We start from the raw sequence: 24,597 nt of genomic DNA, 5'->3' as shown, positions 1-24,597 counted from the left end.
TAATTGCTAATTTATTTTATGTCATCGTTTATGTCATCAGATGAAAAATGACTAAATAAATTTTTTTTTTATCCATAAAAGAGGAAAATACACTAAAAACTAACTAAAAAAGAACAGAAAGCTATTAGACACATTAAAGAGAGACTCATTTCAGAAATATCCACTAAAAATTGGCAGTTAATTTTTTTATTTGCAAAAATTAATTGTATACTTGCATGTATATTTGTGAAAAGAATAAAAAATAAAATGTAAAATTTAAGCATAAAAAAAAATAAAGTAAAAATTTTATTTTAAATTAAAAAATATTGAGAAACAATGAATTTAAAAATGAATTATGAATAAAATTATAAACATTAATAATTTCTTTTTTCATAAATTAATTAATCTGTATAAATAAAAAAAGAAAGAAAGAAAGAAAGAAAAAAAGAAAGAAAGAAAAAATAATATTAATTTTTAACTAATTAATAAGTTATTTTTTAATTTTTATTAAATAAAATAAAAATTTCAATTACTCATTAAAAGTTATTAAAATAATTTAAAAATAAATTTTACAGGCAGATTGTTAGTTACAGAAAAAATATACCACAAATAGCAATAGAACGTCTATTCTTAAATTTAAATTTTCGTTATTTGTTATTTGGTTATTTAAGCTCAAAAATTCAAAATATTTAAATAGTTATCACAATAATAGTATTAACATTTTAAGGTAGGTTGTAGTAAGTTTTTTGGAAGATATGAGTAATAAACATCAAAATATATTTATTTACTATTAATTGCTCAGTGTTTTTTAAATGAATCGAGATGTTTCTCAGTAAGAAAAGTTTCTTGTTTAAAAAATATATTTCTAATAAATAAAACATTTTTTTTTAATATTCATGTCTATTAAAAAAATTTATCAAATATTTAAAACAAAACATTTTAAAATATATATTTAATAAAAACATTAAAATTAATTTTATATTAGCAAATTAAAAAACAAATATTTCAAAATTATTAAATGTTTTTAATCAAAACACAGTTGTGATAGAATCTTCATCATCTTCATCATCATAATAGGTGTCTTCACATTCAAAATGTAAAACAAGATCTTCACTTTCACAAGTTACAGAGCTTGATGAATAGTAATCAAAGCTTTTTTCTTATAGGGATTTAAGTGTTATGTAAGCTTTTTTAAGCTTTTTGAGAGATTAAGCTACAATCTTTCTTTCTTCAGTCAATCTAGCATCTTCTTTAAGATTTTTTTCCATAGCTTCTTTGCATTCATTGCTGAAAATATCGTTTACAACATTTAAGAAGAGTGAATTACATAGACTGTTGATAAATAAAGTCTATATGAATTATGGAATTTAATCACTGATCTATTTTCTAAAGTTTTCCAAATATTAATAAAATATGATAGAATATCTCATAATTTCGTCAGTATTGTATTTTTCGTCAGTCTTCAATACAACATCATTATATTCTGAGCTTGAAATGGTTTTTCCTGACAGCTATTCTGATTTATGAATTATATCAAAAATAGTCCATTTCATGAAATTTGTGTTTTTAGTAATATATTCATAAACAGATTTTTTCTAATTAGCGACCAAAGAATTAATAACAAAAGATTACTTTAAATTAGTTTCATAGCCATGAACATCAATCGTTGTTGAATATATGGATTCTTTATAGCATTTGAATGTTGTTTCGATATGAGCTTTAGTTAATTTAAATTCTTTTGTAATATACTTTGAAACTAGATCTTAAATCATTTTCTTTATAAAGTGGTTAGGATAAGGATACTAATCAATGCAGAAATATAGTACTTTCTTTAAATATTCCTTTATACTTTCAAGCAACTCCTTGGCTTTGTGCTCATAGTGACTTACATGCTATCTTATCTAAGATTGGAGGGCCTAGAAAGGAATAAATCCGTTAACAGGAATTCTAAACTTCTAAAGTTCGTGCTAGACTTTTTTCATATCAACATTTTTGAGAGATTGAATGAATAATTCTCTATTTTATTCTGAATAATGATCCATTAAAAAGTCAACATAATTTCTACCCATTCTTTCTCCAACTTAGATTTTTTCAATATTTTCAACTTCAGTTAAATCAAAGTCTTACATAGCTTGTTTGAAAATATTTAAAGATTTGTTAATTATATCTCTCAGCTCTTTTTACTATTTGTTGATATCAGTAGGGAAAGGATCGCCTAATTTTTTTCTTGACTCTATTCTTTAAAGAAGAGTAGAATAGATCTTTTTAAAAATATCTGGCAAAAAGTGACGAATGTGACTATCTAATAATGTAGAAAGTTTATGAGTTAAGGCAGCTGTGCCAGTATAATCAGCAAACTCTTTGTAAACTTCATGGTTTGAAAAATATTCTTATTCATTTTTTATAGCTTATTCAACTGTGATATTGTTATTTATATCATTTTAATTACGAGGTTTCATACCATAATATCTATGCTTAAGTGGAATTTACTAATTTCTTAACACTTTCTCACAATTTGTGCCTGGATTCATTATATCTATCATAGTAAGTACTCCAATAGTACGACTACCAGTTTTATCAACATTTCTAGCAAGCTTCAAAGCAAGAGAGTTTTCTAAATCCTAGTTGATAGGAATAACACAAAGGATAATTGTAGTTTCTTCTTTGATGTATTTTAAAGTCATGTCTTGAGTAACTTTTTCAACATCGACCTAGTCTTCGATAGAATTCAAAGTCATACCTGGTAAATCAATTAAAGTCAAAGTAGGGCATTTAGTCTAGAAGATAGTCAAAGTTATTGCTTGATCAACAATCTTTTTACCTACTCCAGCTTGCTCCTTTGTAATTGTTTCAATTCTTTTTTTTACTTCTTCAAAATTTTCATATGTTTTGCTTCTTTCTTCAAAAAAGTAAGCGTAGGGCTTAAAATCTTTAGCATAGCTGGTTACTTCAATGAGTCTTATTTCTAAAGGACAACGAGTCACTACTCCAGTACCTCTAGGTAAAAAGTCTATCTAGACAATTTACTCTAGAAGTGAAGACTTACCTGAAGATTAAACACCAATAACTACTATTTTAGGAAGCTCAATTTTATCAGATTCTACTCCAAAATCTCTAAGATTATTTACAACCTTGATAACTTCTTTAATGTTTTGAAAGCTATTTGTAGAAACACTGCTTGTCATTTTTTTTGCTTTTTTTTTTTACTTTTTGTTTTTATTCTTAAAAATTTAATTATTATTATTTATTTTTATCTCTTTTTAAAATAAAAAAAATATCCAAAATAGAAAATGTAAGACTCCAAATATTTTTTATTTTTTAAAAGTGTTGTATCTCAGGTTTTTAATTAGAAATAATGATTCTATCAAATGATTCGGAATTTATAAGTTTATCTCATTAATAGGAAATTTAATCTACCAATTATGGTTAACTAAACAAATTTAATTAAGGAAATGTAAGTGTAAATATTATTCTTAATAATAAAAGTGTTTTATCTCAGATTTTTTAATAGAAATAAAAATGTTTGCAATAAAAAATACGCTAGCATATCAAAATATTCAAATTATTTTGTATTTTATTATATCAAAATTAAGTCTTTTTTCCTATTTTCCCAACTATGCAATCATATGATAAAAATAAAAATTCAATCAAGAAAATTTTATATATTTTCCTTTTAATTAAAAAGTTTTTATCTCAAATTTTTAGTTAAGCAAATATTTTTTTTTACAAACCATTTAATATTTGTCTCTATTTTTATTAAGAGCATATTATTATCTAGAGAATCTAATATAAAAATAGAAATTATTATGCTAATTATATAATTATTTATTCATAATATTGAATGAATGATACTCTATAAAAAAAATAGATTTAAAATTACTTAAATATAGGGTGTCAGGAAAAGATGAATTGTCTAATTAATAAAAAATTAGAATGTTGGATATAGCAATAAAAATTAAAAATGAAATATTGTATTTTTCAATTGCAAATATTTTCTTGACACACCATATATTTATTTTGCAAAACATATTTATCAAAAAATTTTAATAATCAAAAGCTTATTTATTATTTATAAAATACTAATACCTATTTGCAAATTAATTTTAAAATTTGATTTATTTTCTTTGCACGAATAATTTAGATTTATGAAATAAATACAAATTCTTAATTAATTCATTTGTAATTAAGTAGAAATAATAATTTCTTCATATTTAAATTAAATATCTTTTCCTGATAAAAATAATCTTTGATCAATGTTTATTTATCAAAAAGATTTTAATGAAGAACATATAACTATGTAAGAAAAATTACTTGATTTTATTGACAAAAGTATTTTATCTCAACTTTGAATTGTTTTTATTATTTCATAAATTATTTTGTAATGCTTTTTACATTAAGACGAAATTTATGATGGAATTAAATATTATAATAGGGTTAATACGATAAATAAATCATTCATAAAATAATCTTTTGGATGATTAAATAATGCTATTTTCAAAAAATAATTAAAGCTTCAGTCGTTTTAACATTTTTACTAAAATTAATTATCAATTTTATTACACATTTTTTAGGCAAGAAATAGATCATTTGAAAAAAATAAAAATAATTTATCACAAAAGCAATAAAAAAGTATAAAATTATCAGATGAAGTTGCCATAAAATGATCTATACTTATATAAAAAAACACATTTTTGAGGAATAAATAAAAAGCTTTTTTATTACAAATGGAAATATTTTCTAATTGATTAAGATTACTTATTTGAGAGTATCTTAAAATGTGATATAAAATAATTTATTACATTTAAGCTAAAATATCTTGGCGTAATGACCAACTTAATTAGAAACAAAATAATTGCTAATTTAGTTTATTTTATCTGCTAAAAAATAAAAAAAAAATATCTTTTTTTCATCCTAAAACAATTATATTTTTTTCTTTCATGCATAGTTACTTTCAAAAATTTACTTTTATCTTCTGAAAAATATATATTGTATTATATTTTTTATTATATCTTGCATTTAGTTAAATAATTTAATTTAATTTAAAAGTGTTAAGTTCAAATTTCAAAATATTTAAATTGTTATCATAATAATAGTATTAACATTTTAAGGTAGGTTGTAGTAAGCTATTGTAAGATATGAGTAATAATATCAAAATATATTTATTTACTATTAATTACTCTATCTTTGTTAAATGAATCGAGAAATTTCTCAGTAAGAAAAGTTTCTTGTTTAAAAAATATATTTCTAAAAAATAAAACAATTTTTAAAAATATTCAGGTTTATTAAAAAAATTTATGAAATATTTAAAATAAAAAACATTTTAATATTTTAATAGTAATATTAAATAATAGCAATTTAAAATTATTAAATTTTTTTAATCAAAACACAGTTGTGATAGAATCTTCATCATCTTCATCATCATAATAGGTGTCTTCACATTCAAAATGTAAAACAAGATCTTCACTTTCACAAGTTACAGAGCTTGATGAATAGTAATCAAAGCTTTTTTCTTATAGGGATTTAAGTGTTATGTAAGCTTTTTTAAGTTTTTTGAGAGATTAAGCTACAATCTTTCTTTCTTCAGTCAATCTAGCATCTTCTTTAAGATTTTTTTCCATAGCTTCTTTGCATTCGTTGCTGAAAATATCGTTTACAACATTTAAGAAGAGTGAATTACATAGACTGCTGATAAATAAAGTCTATATGAATTGTGGAATTTGATCACTGATCTATTTTCTAAAGTTATCCATATATTAAAAAAATATGATAGAATATCTCATAATTTCGTCAGTATTGTATTTTTCATCAGTCTTCAATATAGCATCATTATATTCTGAGTTTAGAATGGTTTTATCAGACAGCTATTCTGATTTATGCATTACATCAAAAATAGTCCATTTCATGAAATTTTTGTTTTTAGTAATATATTCATAAAGAGATTTTTTCTAATTAGCGTCTGATTAATTAATAACAAAAGATTATTTTATCTTAGTTTCAGATCCATGAACATCAATAGTTTTTGAATATATGGATTCTTTATAGCACTTGAATGTTGTTTCGATATGAGCTTTAGTTAATTTAAATTCTTTTGTAATATACTTTGAAAGTAGATCTTAAATCATTTTCTTGATAAAGTGGTTAGGATAAGGATACTAATCAATGCAGAAATATAGTACTTTCTTTAAATATTCCTTTATACTTTCAAGCAACTCCTTGGCTTTGTGCTCATAATTACTTACATACTATCTTATTTAAGATTGGATGGCCTAGAAAGGAATAAATCCGTTAACAGGAATTCTAAACTTCTAAAGTTCGTGCTAGACTTTTTTCATATCAACATTTTTGAGAGAATGAATGAATAATTCTCTATTTTATTCTGAATAATGATCCATTAAATAGTCAACATAATTTCTACCCATTCTTTCTCCAACTTAGATTTTTTCAATATTTTCAACTTCAGTTAAATCAAAGTCTTATATAGCTTGCTTGAAAATATTTAAAGATTTGTTAATTATATCTCTCAGCTCTTTTTACTATTTGTTGATATCAGTAGGGAAAGGATTGCCTAATTTTTTTCTTTGCTCTATTCTTTAAAGAAGAGTAGAATAGATCTTTTTAAAAATATCTGGCAAAAAGTGACGAATGTGGCTATCCAGAAATGTAGAAAGTTTATGAGTTAGGGCAGCTGTACCAGTATAATCAGCAAACTCTTTGTAAACTTCATGGTTTGAAAAATATTCTTATTCATTTTGTATAGCTTATTCAACTGAGATATTGTTATTTATATCATTTTAATTACGAGGTTTCATACCATAATATCTATGCTTAAGTGGAATTTACTAATTTCTTAACACTTTCTCACAATTTGTGCCTGGATTCATTATATCTATCATAGTAAGTACTCCGATAGTACGATTACCATCTTTGTCAACATTTCTAGCAAGCTTCAAAGCAAGAGAGTTTTCTAAATCCTAGTTGATAGGAATAACACAAAGGATAATTGTGGTTTCTTCTTTGATGTATTTTAAAGTCATGTCTTGAGTAACTTTTTCTACATCGACCTAGTCTTCGATAGAATTCAAAGTCATACCTGGTAAATCAATTAAAGTCAAAGTAGGGCATTTAGTCTAGAAGATAGTCAAAGTTATTGCTTGATCAACAATCTTTTTACCTACTCCAGCTTGCTCCTTTGTAATTGTTTCAATTCTTTTTTTTACTTCTTCAAAATTTTCATATGTTTTGCTTCTTTCTTCAAAAAAGTAAGCGTAGGGCTTAAAATCTTTAGCATAGCTGGTTACTTCAATGAGTCTTATTTCTAAAGGACAACGAGTCACTACTCCAGTACCTCTAGGTAAAAAGTCTATCTAGACAATTTACTCTAGAAGTGAAGACTTACCAGAAGATTAAACACCAATAACTACTATTTTAGGAAGCTCAATTTTATCAGATTCTACTCCAAAATCTCTAAGATTATTTACAACCTTGATAACTTCTTTAATGTTTTGAAAGCTATTTGTAGAAACACTGCTAGTCATTTTTATGCTTTTTTTTTCTTTTTCTTTTTGTTTTTATTTTAAAATATTTAATCATTATTATTTATTTTTATCTCTTTTTATAATAAAAAAAATATCCAAAAAATAAAATGTAAGATACCAAATATTTTTTATTTTAAAAAAGTGTTTTATCTCAAACTTTTAATTAGAAGTAATAATCTATCAAATAATTTTCAATTTTATATGTTTATTTCACTAATAGGAAGGTCAATTTACCAATCAAAATCAACAAACAAATTTAATTAAGAAAATGTAAGTGTAAATACTATTCTGATGAATAAAAGTGTTTTATCTCAGATTTTTAATAGACGTAATAATTATTACAATTTTGTGCAACCATACAATCTATCTTACAATAAATAATAAAAATTCAATCAATAAAATTTCACATATTATTCTTATAAATAAAAATTTTTATCTCAAGTTTTAAGTTAAGCAAATAAAATTTATAACAAATCATTTCATCTTTTATTTCTTTTATATATATAAGTATAGTACCCTAGAGTACTGTCTTTTTCAAGGCTACATACAAATAGAATACATAGGTAGAATAAAAATTAAAACTAAAATATTGAATTTTTAACAATGACCGGCAAATATTTTCTTTTAACACTATATATTTATTTTACCAAGCATATTTATCAATGAATTTTTAATCATCCAAAGCTTATTGTTTATAAAATTCTAACATTGATTGGTGATTATTTTAAAATTTGAGCTATTTTCTATTCAGGAAGAATCTTGATTTAAGATATTACACAAATTTTTAATTAATTTTTTTGTAATTAAGTAGAAACAATAAGTGCTTCATATCTCAATTAAATATCTTTTCCTGATAAAAATTGTGTTTGATCTATTTTTATTTATTAAAAAGATTTTAATCAATATTGTAAATTTGAAAGAAAACTTACTTAACTTTTTTGACAAAAGAATTTTATCTCAAAATTTAAGTATATTATGTATTGATAAATTATTTTGTTTTCCTTTTTATTTTAAGAGGAAATGTAAGGTTTATTATAAATGGAATTAAATATTAGAATAGGTCTTCATATAATAAATACATCATTGATAAAATAATATTGGATGATTCAATAAATTTATTTCCAAAAAATTAATTAAAACTATCAATTTTATTTCACATTTTTTAGGCAAGAAATAGTTTATTTGAGATAAAATTAAATATAATTTATCACAAAAGCTATTAAAAAGAATAAAATTATAAGATGAAGCTGGTAAAAAATGGTCTGTTCTTATATAAAAACATATTTTTGAAGAATGTAGCGTAGCTTTCTATTTTCAAATGGAGATTTATAGTAATGAAAATAACTCATTTGAGAGTATCTTAATATGTGATATATAGATAATTTATTGCTTTTAAGCTAAAATATCTTGGTAATGACGTACTTAACTAGAAAAAAATAATTACTAATTTAGTTTATGTTATAGCTAAAAAATGACGAAAAAAAGCTTTTGTATTCCTAAAACCTAAAACTAATTTATTTCTTTCTTTCTTTTTTCTTTTTTTAAAGGCACAATAACTATTAAAATTTTACTTTTATCTTCTTAAAAATATATATTGAATTATATAATTTTAATTATCTTACACTTAAAACTTTTAATTTTGGTTAAATCATTTATTTTGAAATGGTGATTATTTATTTGTTCAAATACATAATTATCAAAAATAAACAATATTTTAGGAAGTATTTTCTGTTTTTGCTAAAATGGAATTAAATAAAAATTATGAAAAATTTTGATATTTTTTTGTGCTTTGTTGCATCTAATTTATAAGTTTTTGAATGAATTTTTAATTTGATGTTGACGACAAATATTTTATTGATTATAATCAGGGGTATATATTAGATTTTATAATTGACAAATGGCTTTTGTCAAAAATTATATTTTGAGCAGAGTTTTTGTAATTTTTATTAATTTTTTTGAATCCACGCACTATTAAAAATCAAAATAAATTATCATTAATTTTTTTTATTTTGTTTTTAGAAATCTATTTTAAATTAATATGAAATTTTATTTTTTTTATTAATAAATTTATTTGCTTGATCACTCATTATCAGCGATCAAGCATTTTTAAAATAGTAAATTGCTATATCTTTTCATAGAAATTTATATTTAAAAATAAAGTATTCAAGTTAAAAATTTATATACTTAGTATTTATTTTCTTTTTAAAAAGTAAATCATTTGGTTAAAGATGAAATCTTAATAGAATAAATCTAATTTTATTATCATTAATTTTAAGAAAATTTTTAGGAATAAATTTTAATTGTAATTTTCATTGCTCAATTAAAAATATATTTATTTGAAAATCAAAATAATCCTTTAATGGAATAATTTTTAAATTCACATTTTCAAATTTTTAATAATAAATATTTGATTATGATGTAATTAATAAATAAATAACATTTATTTGTAAAGAATATATTGAGTTAGTTATATTTTCAATGAAAGAAAAATCCATTCCTCTTTGCTGGAACATTTTAATTTTTCAAATTAGATTCATATCTTTCTATATTTTCTAAAAGCAGTAATATTTATTTTCTCAATTTTTCAAGACTGACTGTTAGGATCTTTAGATTGTGATTTGAAACCACGAATCTAAATAAATTAGCATCCTGGGAATTTTCTATAGGGAGTTGTTATATATTATTTTAAGTTTTAATGTTTGTAAGACTTACAGGAGTTTATTCATCATTAAATCGGATAACAGAATTTCTTTTAAAGTTTTATACTATAGAAGGATTAACTTGGGATTATTATTAATTTTTTATTTCCTAAATATGATCCTAATATTTCTTCCAATGAAAATACTGATATTCTTTAACAGTTGTTTCTTTATAATTATTGCTGCTTCTGTTACGACTTAAATGAGATATTAAAATTGTAGGATTTTTTTTCTTTTCTGGTTCATTATTTTGTGAAAATAGTAAAGAATTTTATATACGCTAGTATATTTGATCCTACTCTTTAGAATGTTCTCGCTCTTAAGTAAACTTAGAATAGCGTAATTTTATGTTTCTTTATGAATTTTCACTTTTTAATTGCTCCATTCTTTCATTTTCCCTCTGTTCTTATTTTTAAAGGTCTTGCTACAATATTTCTCTTAAATAATAATCAGGCTCTTCGTCACTTGAGTCTGAGAAATTTACTTCCTCTATGTCAGTGTTTTGATTTTTCATGCGAATCTTTTTAGTTTTTTTCAATTTTTCCTAAAACTCTTCTGTAAACTCGATATTTTTTTATTAGTCACTGTACTTCAATTTTTGTTTAAAGTTATCAACAGCTGACTGTTTAGCTTTAGAGTCTTCACCTTCTACAATATCAAAGCACAGTCTTTAATGTAATCTTTGAGCTAAGGGAATATCACACTCATAATAAAAAACAATTCCCAATTCATCATATGATTATAGTTCAGAATCCCTGTCATCAAGAAACCATGAAAGTAGCAGCATTTTCATAAATTAAGATTTGGCCTAGCGTAAGTCTTTGATAAGTTTAAAGCATAAACCCAAATGCTTGTGCATTTTTAACTTAAATTTATAATCTTTATATTAATTGGCTAGTCGTTTGGCAGCCAAGAAAGACTTCAGTGCATTATAAATATTACCACATTAGTATGAGAATTTTCCTTAAATTGAATATAGTCTAATCAAAAAGTAATAAGAAAACTGCTAATTTTGTTAAAGTAAGTTAATTATGTTGCCTAAGAAATCAATAAATTGATTATATTGCCAAAAGCTAGCATTGTCATTTGAAGTTAATTAATTGATATTTTCTACTATTTCCATCATAGCATTCAAGCATTTTTATTCGAATTTATTTTTTTTAAAGACTAACTCAACATTATTTTTTGCATATATTTTTTCTTTTAATGTGTTCCAAAATTCTATTAAGTCTCCTTAGTTTTTTACATTTAATCCTTTAGAAATATATATTTTGTTTGACTTTTTTGTTGCTTAATTTTCTAAAAATTATTAAAGTCTTGATTATTTCGAAATATTTTGCTACTTTTAAATAGTATTAACTATTTTTTATAAATTATTTTTATACATTTTATCTAAGTTAGGAACACTTTTGGTCATAAGAATCTTTTGCTTATCATTTAAGTCACCACTTGAATTTTAGTTCATTTCATCTTATTTTTCCTATGCAACTGCTGAGAGATTAAATTGTATAGTGTTTTTCTAGTTTGATGATGTAGCGTGCTTGTATAAGTCACTTTCAGTTTTGTATTTTAAAAACGCTCCATCTTAGATAGTTTTTTCGTTTTAATCTAAGAAAAAAATTTATCTATCTGGTATTTTGACAGATTAGTTGTTTAAGGTATCTTCTTTTTTCAAATTTAATTTTTCCCTCTTAGAATTGTTTGAAGAGAGAGTTGGGGATTTTTATTGCTAACTTTAATTAGATACGCACTTCTTAATTGCTAAACTGGTTAGCTATTTAGAAATTTGTTAATTTTGATTTTTGCTTTATTTTAAGCTAGATTTTAATTACGAGTGCTACTAAAAATTAGTAGAAATATTCTTTATAGTGGCAATAATGTTTTTTTGCTAATCGCTCACCTGACTTGAATGAAGAATTCCATCCTAATTTTATTTTGAAGTCTTTCTTTATTTATTTTCATAAGCAGTACTGATGGAATGCCTGCTCATCTATTACTATATATTTATTTAATTTTATGAAGCTATAGGTGAATAATATCCATCAATAATATTATCTTAAGACCTTTGTATATTTTATGCTTATTCGGACTCTCTATTAAAAATAGGTTTCATAGAGAGTCTTCTTTGATTCAAGTGCTCAAATTCAAGTTGAGGATTAGAAAATTCTTCTTCTTAAATCTTGTCTGTTTTATTAACCCATAATTTAGTATTTTCGTCTTTTGTTTTAGGTTATTAAAAAGTATTCTTTTTATCATTAACTTATTATACTTAGTGAGAAGTTTATTTAAGAGTTATTAATTTTTTATTAGTATCCTTTTCTTTCAGAACTCTCTTTGTTTGTGGGCTAATCTCTCTACCTTTTCGATGATCTTCACACCTTGAAGTGCATGATTATCTCTCAGTAAAAAATCCATTAATAATTATCTTGCTCCTGAAATTTTCAATGCTTCGTTTCCTTTCCTTTGAAGCTCTGCTATATAAAAAAAAGAGCATTTTAAAAATGAATCCGCAATCAAATAAATGAACTTACTTTGTACAAGAAGATGAATCTATATCTAAGCTCTCTATAGAATTAACTTAATTGGCATAACCGCTAATTACTTTGTTTAATCTTAATTAAGGAACTAAATTATTTGATTTGCTTTATTGAACTCCTTTTTATTCATTTTAAAAGGAATTTACCCTAGATTAGGTAGTATTTTATTAAATGGAGCTTTAATTTTATGCATTATGCTAAAAATATTCAGTTCTAACATTTTCTAGTGTTTATTTGCTATTATTTACTTGTGATGAATTCATTCCTCCATAAAATGTCCCAGAAAATACTCCATTCTAGTTATTAGTAAGAGATAAATTAAGTGTAGTTTATTCAGGTGAGCTTAGTTGCTCAGATCTCAATGTAGAATATCTAATTTTTTTAAAGGGAGTGGAAATAGGAGAGTTGGCATACTAGTCATTCATTTAATCTTCTTTAGCTATACTATTAAGTATATTCTTTGAACGAATAATTTTGTTAACATGGCCATTATGAGGTACTAGCCTATTAGTATTTCCTTATTTATTATCTTGTGCTTATTATTAATACATTTACTATGTAGATTATTTGCTCACAAATTTATAAAAAACTGAATTACAAAGTATTAAATATTTACTATTAAAAATATATAAGCAAGCAAACAAGCAATCATTAGTTACAAGTAAAATCAGAATTAACAAAATATATAGTAATAGCTGTTTTTACAATGGCTAATAATAACCCAACCAATTTAATATATAATAGATAACACCTTACATAAATTTATTAATTTTTATCAATAACTATTAAATTTTAAAAATTAACATTTATTTTTAATTCCTATGTTATTATAATAATTAGTATTTTATTTTAAATTTAACTTATCTGTTATTGATTTTCATACGTTTTTTACTAGTATTTTCTTTATTAGTCTAAATTTGTAAATGATTTTTTTTCTAAACACAAAAATAAAAACATATCAAATTTAATTTTTATTTATTTAAAGGCAATTCATATAATGCTAAAGAGTTAAAAAAATATATTTACAGGAAACAATTTTTTATATCTAATCTATTTGTTAATAAGTTAGCTGATTAGATATTTATGAGAAAAATTAATTTCCAAAATCTTTTAATTATTTTATTTTATTTAATATTATAAAAAAAATAAAAAATAAAAGAAATCTTCATATTATTTATTTTATTTTTATTAAAATGATATTTCATGATTTGTTATATTTTAATAAATATTTTACATAAAATTAAATTTAATAAGAAATCATTGTGAATTTTATTTTCTATTTTAATTTTTTAAGAATTTCTTTTTACATTTAAAAATAATTAATTAAAAAATATTTTGAGAGATTTAAAATTATTTAAATTCTACATGAAGAAAAAAGTAAAGATATAATTCTAAAAACTTTAAAAAACTATAAATAAACCAATGAATACGCAAACATATTGAAATATTCTTGATTATTTATTTGGATTATTAAATTCTAAAATTAGAAAGTGCAAAACAAATTTATAAAATTATCAGATAAATATGAAATAATAATAATTTTTTACTTTAAGATAAAATTTATTGATAAAATATTTAATAATTTATATAGAAGAAATGTTATTTATTTAAAATAATTTATCAAGAATTTGATAACTTTTATTAATTTTAAATAAATATAATATATTATTTAATTGTTTAAAAATGCTTTATTTTTATTGGTTAGTTTTTTAAAGATAAATTAAAAAAGATATTAATTGTAATTCTGAATAAGCCTTAGATATTTTCTTTTTACTTTTATTCTAATTTATTTTAAGTTACTAATAATAAAGATTTTAGAACAATATGACTATTGATTTTATAATATTTCTTACTTAATACTATTTAGAAAAAAAACTAATTATCATCTAAGAGAGTAACAAATTTTTTTAAGTTAAAGTTAAGCTACTCTGCACTATCCTTAAGCGTCACTTTATATTAATTTAAGAGTATTAGTGATGATTTTCTAAGATAACTAAAAAAAATACTTCTTAATTTACCACTAAAAAAAATGTTTACAAATATTTTTTACATTCATAATACTAAAACACAAATTGTTTTATTTTCAAACGATTTTGCTAAAAAACTAAAATTGCTTTATGATTATTTATAGATTTATTTCAAATTTAATGCTTTAAAAAGATTTATACAAATTGATTTATTTACATTTTCTAATTCTTGAAATAATAAGAATAATCTAATAAAAGAATTTTTATTACATTTATTTTTCTTTACTTACTTATTGACGTATATAATTTTTGAGTTTTTAAAAAATAGATGTTAAATGTAGTAGTAAGCTTACTTATTATATCATTTACATATTTATAATTTATAGTGTTAGAGATAATCTTTATCAAAAAATAAATAAATAAATAATTAATTTAAAATATTTATAAACATAATTATTATTGGTTGATATTTTCATTTAAAATGAGAAAATTATATTTGAATACATTTTGCTTACTGGTATTACTTTATACAAGCAAAGTTATTTGCTATGTTGAACTTAGAGATGAACCTAACTAACCCACACCTGTACCTTTGCATACAATAAATATGGATCTACCATTTAAGGATAGATGGAGAGATGTTATTTCAATATATAAACCTGCTATTTAAAGCTTTTTCAATTATGTTGATAAAGCTGGAGTTGTCAGTAAATTATCTAGAGGATTAGCTTTTTTCGGTAGCCATTTTTATCATGACCAAGAATTTATCGAAGAAGTTAGAGCTATAGCAGAATTAGCTGAAGTTGATTTTGGGATGGCTCTCTCTCTAAACTGGCTTAATGAACTATCAACTATCCTAGCTTGCACTAGTATTGTTGCAAGAAACTCAGAAAATAGAATTATTCATGCTCGTAATTTGGACTTTGGTTTTACTAATTATTTACCTTAAATGATGGCATCAGTCACTTTTATTAAAAATGGATAACCTGTTTACTAATCTGATATGATAATGGGTACCTTAATTATAGCTAGTGGAATAAGATTTAATGGATTTGGTATAACATTAAATGATAGATTTAAAGGTGGATCATGGAATTTATATTATCTTTTAATTGCACAATATACTCCTCCATGTTACTTGATTCATTAAGTTCTTCGTGAAAAATAGACTTATCAAGAAGCTCTTGAAGCTCTGAGCAAAACAAAGATTGCTACCAATACTTATTTTATTCTTAGTGGATTACAAGGAAATGAAGGAGCTGTAATAGAAAGAAATAGAGCTGATTCTCATGCTATTTATTACTTAACTGAACAAAATTGGTTCCTTGTTTAAACAAACTACGATAGAGATATTCCTGACCCTGAAAATGATCCTAGAAGAACAGTAGCTGAAGAAAGAATGGAAGAATTACCTGCTAATTTCAATGAAGCTAATATCTTCGATGTATTAGATAAATACCCTAATTTAAATTCTTCAACTCTTACAACTGATATAATGTGTCCAAAAACAAATTATTACAATGCTTAAAAATGGTATTGAAAAAGCAATATTAAAATTATTATAAAAAAATATTTATGTGAAATTTGTAAGTAAATTGAATTAAACTTTAAAAGTAATGGCCCAAACTTTAATCAATAATTCATTGAAATTTGCATCATAAATTGATTCAAATAAAAAAATCTTTATGCAAATTTTGATATAATATTGAAAAATGAATAATTAAAATTTTAAAATTAAAATATTTTTTAGGAAATATATGCGAAATTTTGTAACTAATTACATTATTAAATATTTTACTTTTAAAAACAGAAAAGTAAGTCTTTATTTTAATGTCTTATTAAAAAAATATTGGAGCTAATTTAATTAATTAATTCATTTTTTAACATTTTATAAGATCTTATATTTTTTAAAGCATAATTTAAATTTAATTAAAAATAACTTAATATCTTAACATAATTTACAGAAAAAAACCATAATTTAATATACCTATTAAATTGATTCATCAAATAATTAAGCGAATAATTAAGCTTACAAAATAATATATTTAAAATTTAATTTAAAACAAATTCATATCATAAATTTGATAATTAAATTGTTTTATAAATTTATAATCGTTTTTATTGAATAAATAAATACATTTTAAATTGTATTTACATCAACCTACAATTAAATGAATTTAAAACATCAGCAAAAAATTAATTTAAAATATATTCCCATGAAAAAGACTGATAAACATACATAAATTATTATAAAATTTAACTATAATTAAAACGGATTCTTTGATAATGTAATATAATATCAATTCTTTTTTTGTTTAATTTATTTGTTTAGTTCTTCTGAGCTTTTATCAGGTACTATTTTGCTATAAAAGCTATTGAATTTACTGAATATTCCTTTTCTTTATTTCCATTCATCCCATCCAAAATAAACCCTGTCAGGATCCCAGTAAGTTTAACATATTCTGTCCCATACAGAAGTAAATTTACCATAGTTAGTCATTTAACCTCTTCCAGCTTCGTGGTGGATAGAATGGTGGGTACTGTACAAAAAGAGCTTGCAAGGCACTAGAGGAACATTATCGTGAATAGAAATGGCCCAGATTGTGGTAATTAATGAGAATCCAAGCAAGATGTTAATATGGAGAGGGAAGAAATAACAGCTTACAAAAGTGGGGACAGCTTAGGCAAAAGCATCAAGTGGGTGGAAAGCAAAGCCAGAGAAGGGTGTAACATCTTTTGATCTATGATGAACTACATGCAACTAATTATAAATTATGAAATTAATACAAAAGATATTTGTAATTAATTAAAAAAACATTTAATTATATTATTAAAATTTGAATTCATCAGATTTGCAAAAAAATAATTAAATATTGAGATATCAATTGATAGATAGTTAGATCTATTTAATTTCTATTGGTAATAAAATATCTAATTAAATCTAATTCTATAAAGTAGTTATCTTGTTAATGCTTTAAAAAAGCTAATCAGTTTGTTAAAATGATTAAGAGTTAAAAGAAAATACTTTGGTATATAAATAAGGGAAGGTGTGGAGCCATCTATGAACCCAGTAAGTTAGGGTTTCATCAAACATCATATGAAATAAAATGCTAAAAGGGATGTAGAGCCAACTATGATCATTGATATCATAGTAGATCATAGAGAATCTGGGCATAGCTAATCTTAATGCAGATACTAAAAATGATTCAACAAAAATGTTAATACAAGACCATTTGATATCAAATGCAATTTTTAAATCTCCTTTAAATTCAGGCAAATATTTCTTTTTCTTGTACCTATTTATGAAGTTTTTAACTCTTATTTGCTTAATTACTTTTTAAAAAAATTTACACAAAGAAATAAAAGTAGGAGGATGTAGCTGCAGTGAAGTAGAGGATGTAAGCGAAAACTATAGTATGAATCAGAGTGCAAATATATTCTATAATTATGTTACCAATTTATTAACCAGCAGAATCTAGAATAAAATTTGAGAAAGTAGGGAATAATTTATCTAATTAAATCAATCTGAGTGAAGAGCTAATGTGATCCTTGGCATCTTGCATCACCTTAACTCTATCTACATTAAAATAACCTAACTATTCAGCAATAAGCCAATAAACCATTGAGGACTTAATTTATTTTCTAATAATATTTTATGATAGTTCTATTTTAAATAATAATATTATATATAAATCTTGTTTTACTTTTCTTGAATTTATTCAACTTGATTTAGCCTTTAAGCTATTGTTATTTATTTTTATTAAAGATTGATATTTATTTATGTATGTATCTTTAATCCATTTAGCACGATTAATATAGTAAATTATTTATTATACTTTCCCAAAAACAAACAATAAATTAAATAAGAATTTTAAAATTATAATTGTAACATCATTTTTGTTAATTCCTAAGAATTCTTACACCTTAATTTTACATATCATCTTATGGAGAACATAACTAATTCTTCTCTCCAATCATCATTAATTATTCTTATATAATATTATTTGAAGCTGACATCATATATAATAAATATTATACCCTCTTTTTTTTGTTTTGATTTAAACAAACAGTTGAGTGTTCATTACTATTTCATTTGTAATTTTACATAGAATAATATTAGATAGCTTAAAAATTTCTAGTAAAAGTTTCAAATGTTAAATTTATATTTATACAACCATATGGAATACAAAATATTTAGATATTTTTTAAGTAAATTTAAAAATAAAATTAATCAGATCAGCAGATTAGTTTACTTTGTTTTATTTGCTATTACTTATTTTAATAAGTTGATTTTGCTATTTTGAAGATGCTTTAGCTACTTTGTTATCCAGTATTTAAGACAAGATGAGAAAAAATTGTATTTTTAGTGATTGTTTCATCTTCTAATGAGTTAGCTAACAGATTAAATGGGTGATCATATTCAGCAACTGTACCTTTGTCCATTACAACAACATAATCATAGTCTGCTATAGTGTTTAGACGATGGGCTATAGTAATTACAGTAGAGCCTTTAAATTTTTCAGAAATTGTATTTTATATTAGGCTATCTGTGACCATATCCATATTAGCAGTAGCTTCATCCATAATAATAATCTTACTATTCTTCAGTATTGCTCTAGCAAGGCAGAATAGCTGTTTTTATCCAACGCTAAATGAAACAGAAGCATCTCCGATATCAGTATTAAGTCCATTTTTTAAATTACTAATAATATCATAAAGTTACACTTATTACAAAGCTTAAATAACATTTAAATCACTGTAAGCATCTAAGGGATCAAGGTTTTTTCTAATCGTACCAGAAAACATGAAAGGAACTTATGGAGTAATGCTAATTTAATTCCTTAAAGTATGTAGTCCAATTTTAGATATGTCCTAACCATCAATTTTAATAAATTACTAATCTACGTCACTTTTACTGTTTTACTCTGTATCAATAATATTTTCTCCTTCTCTTAGATTCATTAAACATTCGATTATAGAGCTCTTACCAGCCCCTGTTCTACCTACACAGCCAACTCTTACTCCAGATGGAATGCTCAAATTCAAACCTTTCAAAGTTGGAGCTAACTCTCTTCTATATTTCATGTACACATTTTGCATCTAAACGTCACCTTTAATTATAAAAATCATACTTCAATTTAAAATTTGAAATTCAAATTTTTAAAAGCTACCTTTTTTTGGCCATCCAGATTCTAACAATCTTTAATCATTTTGGAATTCATAATCTCTTTCAGTAGGCAGATCACATATTTCTAATGCCCTTTATGTTGAAGACATAGAACTATTAGTGTTAATTATCTGACGCATAGACCAATAAATCTATTCAGTCATTAAAACTAAATAACTTAATGATTGACCGAATAACCCACTGTTGGTAGAACTATCTGATAAAGAAGTCAGAACTATAATACCTATAATGGAAGAAATAGTTGTTGCGAATTGTGTATACATACCAAACATACGAGACCCATCCCAAAATATCATATTAGTTCTAATGCTTTGGTTTGTAAAAAAACAAAACTTATCATAAAAATTTTGCTATTAACCATAAACTTAAACTATTTCCATTCCTTAGAGTGTCTGAGAAAAGAATGAAAAAACAGGAGTTTTACTCAGTAAATCTAAATACTTTGACTGCATAATAATTTTTTGATTAAAGCTAAACCATTTAAACAAAAGGATTAATTCGACTACGCTTACAATCACAAAATATGGCTGAATGAAACAGATTGTGATCATCAAATTTAAAAAATTAACAGGTCCTTCAATAGCGTCTATCATTCTTTATTTTAATAAATATAAACATTGAAAAGTTAGTTTAAAAAATATATAATAAATTAATACGTATAATGAATCATAGAATCCATAATATCAACATCGTTAGAAAATCTGTTTAAAATTTCTCCTCCTGAAGTTTTATCGAAATAAACAGTTGGAGTATGTATGAGCTGCTCAGCCATTTTCGAGTGAACTGAAGAATTTGTAACAATAATTTCTCTACCCAAATTAACGTATTTGATAATAAGAGTTACACAGAAAAAGAAACAAAGAATACCTGAATTAGTTCGTATAAAAATGATTAAAAATAAAATTATTTAATTATAAAAGATTACCCAAAACGATAAACAAATTTCTTTTTGATATGATATCACTGGAATCATATAAACCTAGAATCCTGTTAAAGCCTGTAAGGATTACTTCATTCAAAATATATACTAAAAATATAAACAAATAAGCCCATCCTCTTTTGTTGAAAGTGAAAAAGTTTTTGTAGGTTTTAGCTTAAACAATTTTTTCTTCACCATTATCATCTTCATTTATTTCTGCTTTCTAAGAATTGTTATTGCTTTAAAATTTACTCCCTAAATTAATTACAGTTTCTTTTTTTGTTTATTCGATTTTATCTTGGATATTTTTTTTTTATTCGTCTTTCTCTTTGTTTTCTTCATCTACCATTAAATCAGCTTACAAAAAATGTAGTTCATTTTGCACTTTTTATTAATCTCCATAAGCTACAATCTCTCCTTTTTGAATAACTAAAATATTTTGGAATTGCTTTATCTTTGAGATTTAATGAGTAACTAATAAAACAAGTTTATTTTTCAGTATATCGTTAAATACATTTTAAACAAGCAACTTAGCAACTTTAGAATCAACAGCACTAAGAGGATCATCAAGTAGATAAATATCTGATTTACTGTATACTGCTCTAGCTAAAGTTATTCTGGCCTTTTATCCACCACTTAAATTGGATGCTTTTCATAAAATTAAATTTTTAATAAAGAATTATCGAAAATAATTTTACCTTTTTCATTTATTTAGGTTAAATCTGATTACTAAAATTAAGTAAAATCAGATCTTAAACAACAAGCATCTACCACTTATTAATACCATTATTCCTCATATACCTTTCCAAATAATATATTATCTCTAACTGTACCAGGAAAGATTGAAGATTCTTAATTCTAATATGCTACTGTTCCTGATATATTGAAGTGGCCTCTATAAGAAGGTAGCTCTTTCAAACAAGTAAGAAGCAAAGTAGATTTTCCAGAACCAACCTATCCCACTATTGCATAAGTTTATCCATTCAAAAAGGAAAAATTTAATTTATTCAAAACAGGTGTACCTTACCCATCAGAATTCCACCAACCTTAGAAATCTTAAAATTGAATACCAATTTGATGATTTTTTTCTTAGTTGTTTTCATTTTATTTTAGAGATGGGAATAAATTCATAGGACTTCCTTATGAAATTTCTTTATTTAATTCTTAGTCTAATTTTTTCATACTTTAATTTTTCAATGTTATGACACTTGAAATTCTACCTAAAAATATCTTTGATTCATGCATGAAACTGAATCCATACCCGACAAAAAGCATCACTTAAAGTCTCAAAAACATGATGACTTACATAGTTGAAAAAATTTTTGCTGTATTCAGTTGAGTGGATTCTCCAAAATAGTGTATAAGCACAAATGGTACAGTTGCACTGATTAAAACTGATCCATAGCTCAAACTTTAAGCAATATAATTGTAAGTTACTTACTTTAGCAAGTATATGGTTTCCTAAGATCTTATTGTTTTGATAAATTTAATAAATGCCTTTTCCCATGCATACATCTTAACAAAATTTATCCCTTTTATTTAAAAAATAAAATTTAAATAAAATGATGAAATGATAATAAAAACTACCTTCAATTATTTCTCTTGTTAGCTTAATCCTCTAATCAGAGTATTTGTTTTTATCAGGGATATAGTTAGCAGCTTTTTTGCTTATTAAGTTTTGAATAGGTAAACAAATTATCATTAACCCAATAATCAGCAAACCCAAAGGTCCATGTCTATCTACTAAAATGTAAGCAGAGAAAGCAAGTGCCAAGGGAGAAACAAGACTTATAAATAAAAATGAAAATCTTAATTCTGCTATATTAAAATCTTTGCTTATAATATTAATAATTTTATTTAGCTGGTTATTTTTAATTGTGTATGAGCTTAAACTATTAACTTTAGCATACAAAATGGTGACTAAGCTCAAACGCAATTTAGCAGAGAGATCTTAACCTTCTTTCCAACTATTTTAGCCAGTAATGACAGAGAGAAACATACAAACAGATAAAATAGCTACCCATTTAATTTTTTCGTCCTAATAGAAAAAAAATAAATATAGAATTAGAATATAACAAAAACAAAAGAATTTTTACTGAATCATCAATTTAAACTGATTCAATGAGTTTCTAAAGACAAATAGAAGAAAAAAGACGAAGAAATGTGTCTAATATTAGAAAAATAATGCACCTAATAAAATCAACTGAAAAAACTGTAAATATAATTTTAGTCATGTTATAAGCATTTAGTGGTTATTTTTTATCATAAATCTCTTAAAGCTTTTATTTCAGTTGAACACTGTTGTATTCAACTTTTTCTTTCTCTTAAAGCTATGGAATATCAGAAAAAGTATACTTCCTAGTTTTCATAATTTTATTGAGTCTCATTGTAATTTTAAAGTAATTAACAAATAGCATCACAAAAATATAATTGAGCCCTTAATTAAAATATCCAGGTCTGTTCTCTTTAGATTTGTTTACATTTTCTTCTGTTTTGCTACTATCTTTTTTTGTTTAAATAGATTTTTTGTCATCTTTTTATTCACAAACCTCATGCATAGGATTTTCTTCATCTTAATTGCTTTAGGAATTAAGTTATGTAGATTTTGATGGCATCATTTAAATTGGAGGATTAGTAATTCACTTAGTATTTTATTTTTGAGTTTTAATTATTATATTGATAAATTGATATGTAATTTTTGCATTTTGATTAAAAGTGATTAAGATCAAAATTAATCAGAAATTTTCTTTTTGTTTGTAAATGAATCTAAAGAAATTTCTGCTATATTAAATCTATAGCTATTAATAACTTTATTGATTAAATTTAACTTTTGCTTTCTTTCTTTATTTTTTCTAAGAAATCAATCTGATCAAATTTTTTTACTTAGGATCATTAATCTATCCCTATCGTCATTTTTAAATACCCTAATATAAAAATTCAGTAACATCTAATTTTATTTAAAATTTAGCTACTTATTTTTTATTTACATTTCATTCATTATACTTCAAAATTTTGTTTTTTGAATTTTCTTTAAAAATAAAAAATAGACTTAAATTAACTTTATTCTAAATGCTATGACAATAATTAACTTTATTAACTAAGATATTTATTTATTATCTAAAGCAATCATGATATAAAGCTTAAGGATAAAATTTAACACAAAATAAATAAAATTATTATTTTATCTGTTTAATTATTAATAAATATTTTGAAAATAAGAAACAAAAAAAATAATTTAAAACTATAAATTTTATAATTTTATGATAAAAAGACAATCTTAATTAATATAGAAACATTTATAGGTATAATAACAATGCTTATACTTAAGTACAAATATAAAGCTAATTTTTTCAAAATATATTTTTATTTATTGGTTTGCTTGTGGGTTTCTATTTGCATTCCTTAATATTTACTCAATATTGTTAAAATTTTATTTAGCTTAGATTTATACTATTTAGGTTTAACTCATTTTGTTTTGTCTATCTTAATGTTCTTGTAAATAACTAATAAAAGTAAATAAATAAATAAAATATTTAATAAAAATAATATCTTGATTTTTATTTAGACAAATCAAATAATAAAAATACACTTAAAAAAATAAATATGACATTTTTAAAAAATAATATTTTTTTAAGATAGTTTTAATGAAGGAATTTTTAAAATCCTTAGATTATCTTTGCCAATATATGCATATGATTGATTAAAATAATAAATATAATCTATAGGCTTATTTTAAAGAGTAAGAAAAAAGATTTATTAAAATTAAAAAACTA

The 24,597-nt window shown here is 23.1% G+C and overlaps 6 protein-coding genes across 6 annotated transcripts; 1 reads left to right on the top strand and 5 right to left on the bottom strand. All coding sequences in view use genetic code 6, as the record gives it.

Moving 5' to 3' along the window:
• Positions 1–1,007: 1,007 nt before the first annotated feature.
• Positions 1,008–3,164, bottom strand: TTHERM_01194760 (dynamin central region family protein; the record flags this gene model as incomplete). The annotated part of the gene is made up of 1 exon (XM_001029980.3): positions 1,008–3,164. The coding sequence occupies one exon, from the start codon at positions 3,162–3,164 to the stop codon at positions 1,008–1,010; it is 2,157 nt and encodes a 718-aa protein (XP_001029980.1).
• Positions 3,165–5,357: 2,193 nt separating this feature from the next.
• TTHERM_01194750 (dynamin central region family protein) lies at positions 5,358–7,514 on the bottom strand (the record flags this gene model as incomplete). The annotated part of the gene is made up of 1 exon (XM_001029979.1): positions 5,358–7,514. The coding sequence occupies one exon, from the start codon at positions 7,512–7,514 to the stop codon at positions 5,358–5,360; it is 2,157 nt and encodes a 718-aa protein (XP_001029979.1).
• Positions 7,515–9,989: 2,475 nt separating this feature from the next.
• Positions 9,990–13,373, bottom strand: TTHERM_01194740 (hypothetical protein; the record flags this gene model as incomplete). The annotated part of the gene is made up of 2 exons (XM_001029978.2): positions 12,745–13,373; positions 9,990–12,687 (listed from the first exon to the last, which is right to left on the bottom strand). Exons 1-2 carry the CDS (start codon positions 13,299–13,301, stop codon positions 9,990–9,992), a joined length of 3,255 nt encoding a protein of 1,084 aa, XP_001029978.2. The 5' UTR covers positions 13,302–13,373.
• A 1,825-nt stretch (positions 13,374–15,198) lies between these two features.
• On the top strand, positions 15,199–16,257 carry TTHERM_01194730 (N-acylethanolamine-hydrolyzing acid amidase; the record flags this gene model as incomplete). The annotated part of the gene is made up of 1 exon (XM_001029977.1): positions 15,199–16,257. The coding sequence occupies one exon, from the start codon at positions 15,199–15,201 to the stop codon at positions 16,255–16,257; it is 1,059 nt and encodes a 352-aa protein (XP_001029977.1).
• Positions 16,258–17,016: 759 nt separating this feature from the next.
• On the bottom strand, positions 17,017–18,609 carry TTHERM_01194720 (C-5 sterol desaturase; the record flags this gene model as incomplete). The annotated part of the gene is made up of 4 exons (XM_001029976.2): positions 17,017–17,478; positions 17,743–18,013; positions 18,069–18,359; positions 18,422–18,609. The coding sequence occupies 4 exons, from the start codon at positions 18,607–18,609 to the stop codon at positions 17,017–17,019; spliced, it is 1,212 nt and encodes a 403-aa protein (XP_001029976.2).
• A 344-nt stretch (positions 18,610–18,953) lies between these two features.
• On the bottom strand, positions 18,954–23,439 carry TTHERM_01194710 (ABC transporter family protein; the record flags this gene model as incomplete). Its single annotated transcript, XM_001029975.2, has 7 exons — positions 18,954–19,828; positions 19,889–20,499; positions 20,562–20,772; positions 20,831–21,472; positions 21,523–22,356; positions 22,412–22,862; positions 22,921–23,439. The coding sequence occupies 7 exons, from the start codon at positions 23,437–23,439 to the stop codon at positions 18,954–18,956; spliced, it is 4,143 nt and encodes a 1,380-aa protein (XP_001029975.2).
• Between the last annotated feature and the right edge of the window lie 1,158 nt (positions 23,440–24,597).

Source organism: Tetrahymena thermophila (assembly GCF_000189635.1).
Source record: "Tetrahymena thermophila SB210 genomic scaffold scf_8254622, whole genome shotgun sequence".
In the NCBI taxonomy this organism is placed as follows: domain Eukaryota; phylum Ciliophora; class Oligohymenophorea; order Hymenostomatida; family Tetrahymenidae; genus Tetrahymena; species Tetrahymena thermophila.
The sequence above is the reverse complement of the archived record's forward strand: the minus strand, read 5'-3'. Positions and strand labels throughout refer to the sequence as shown.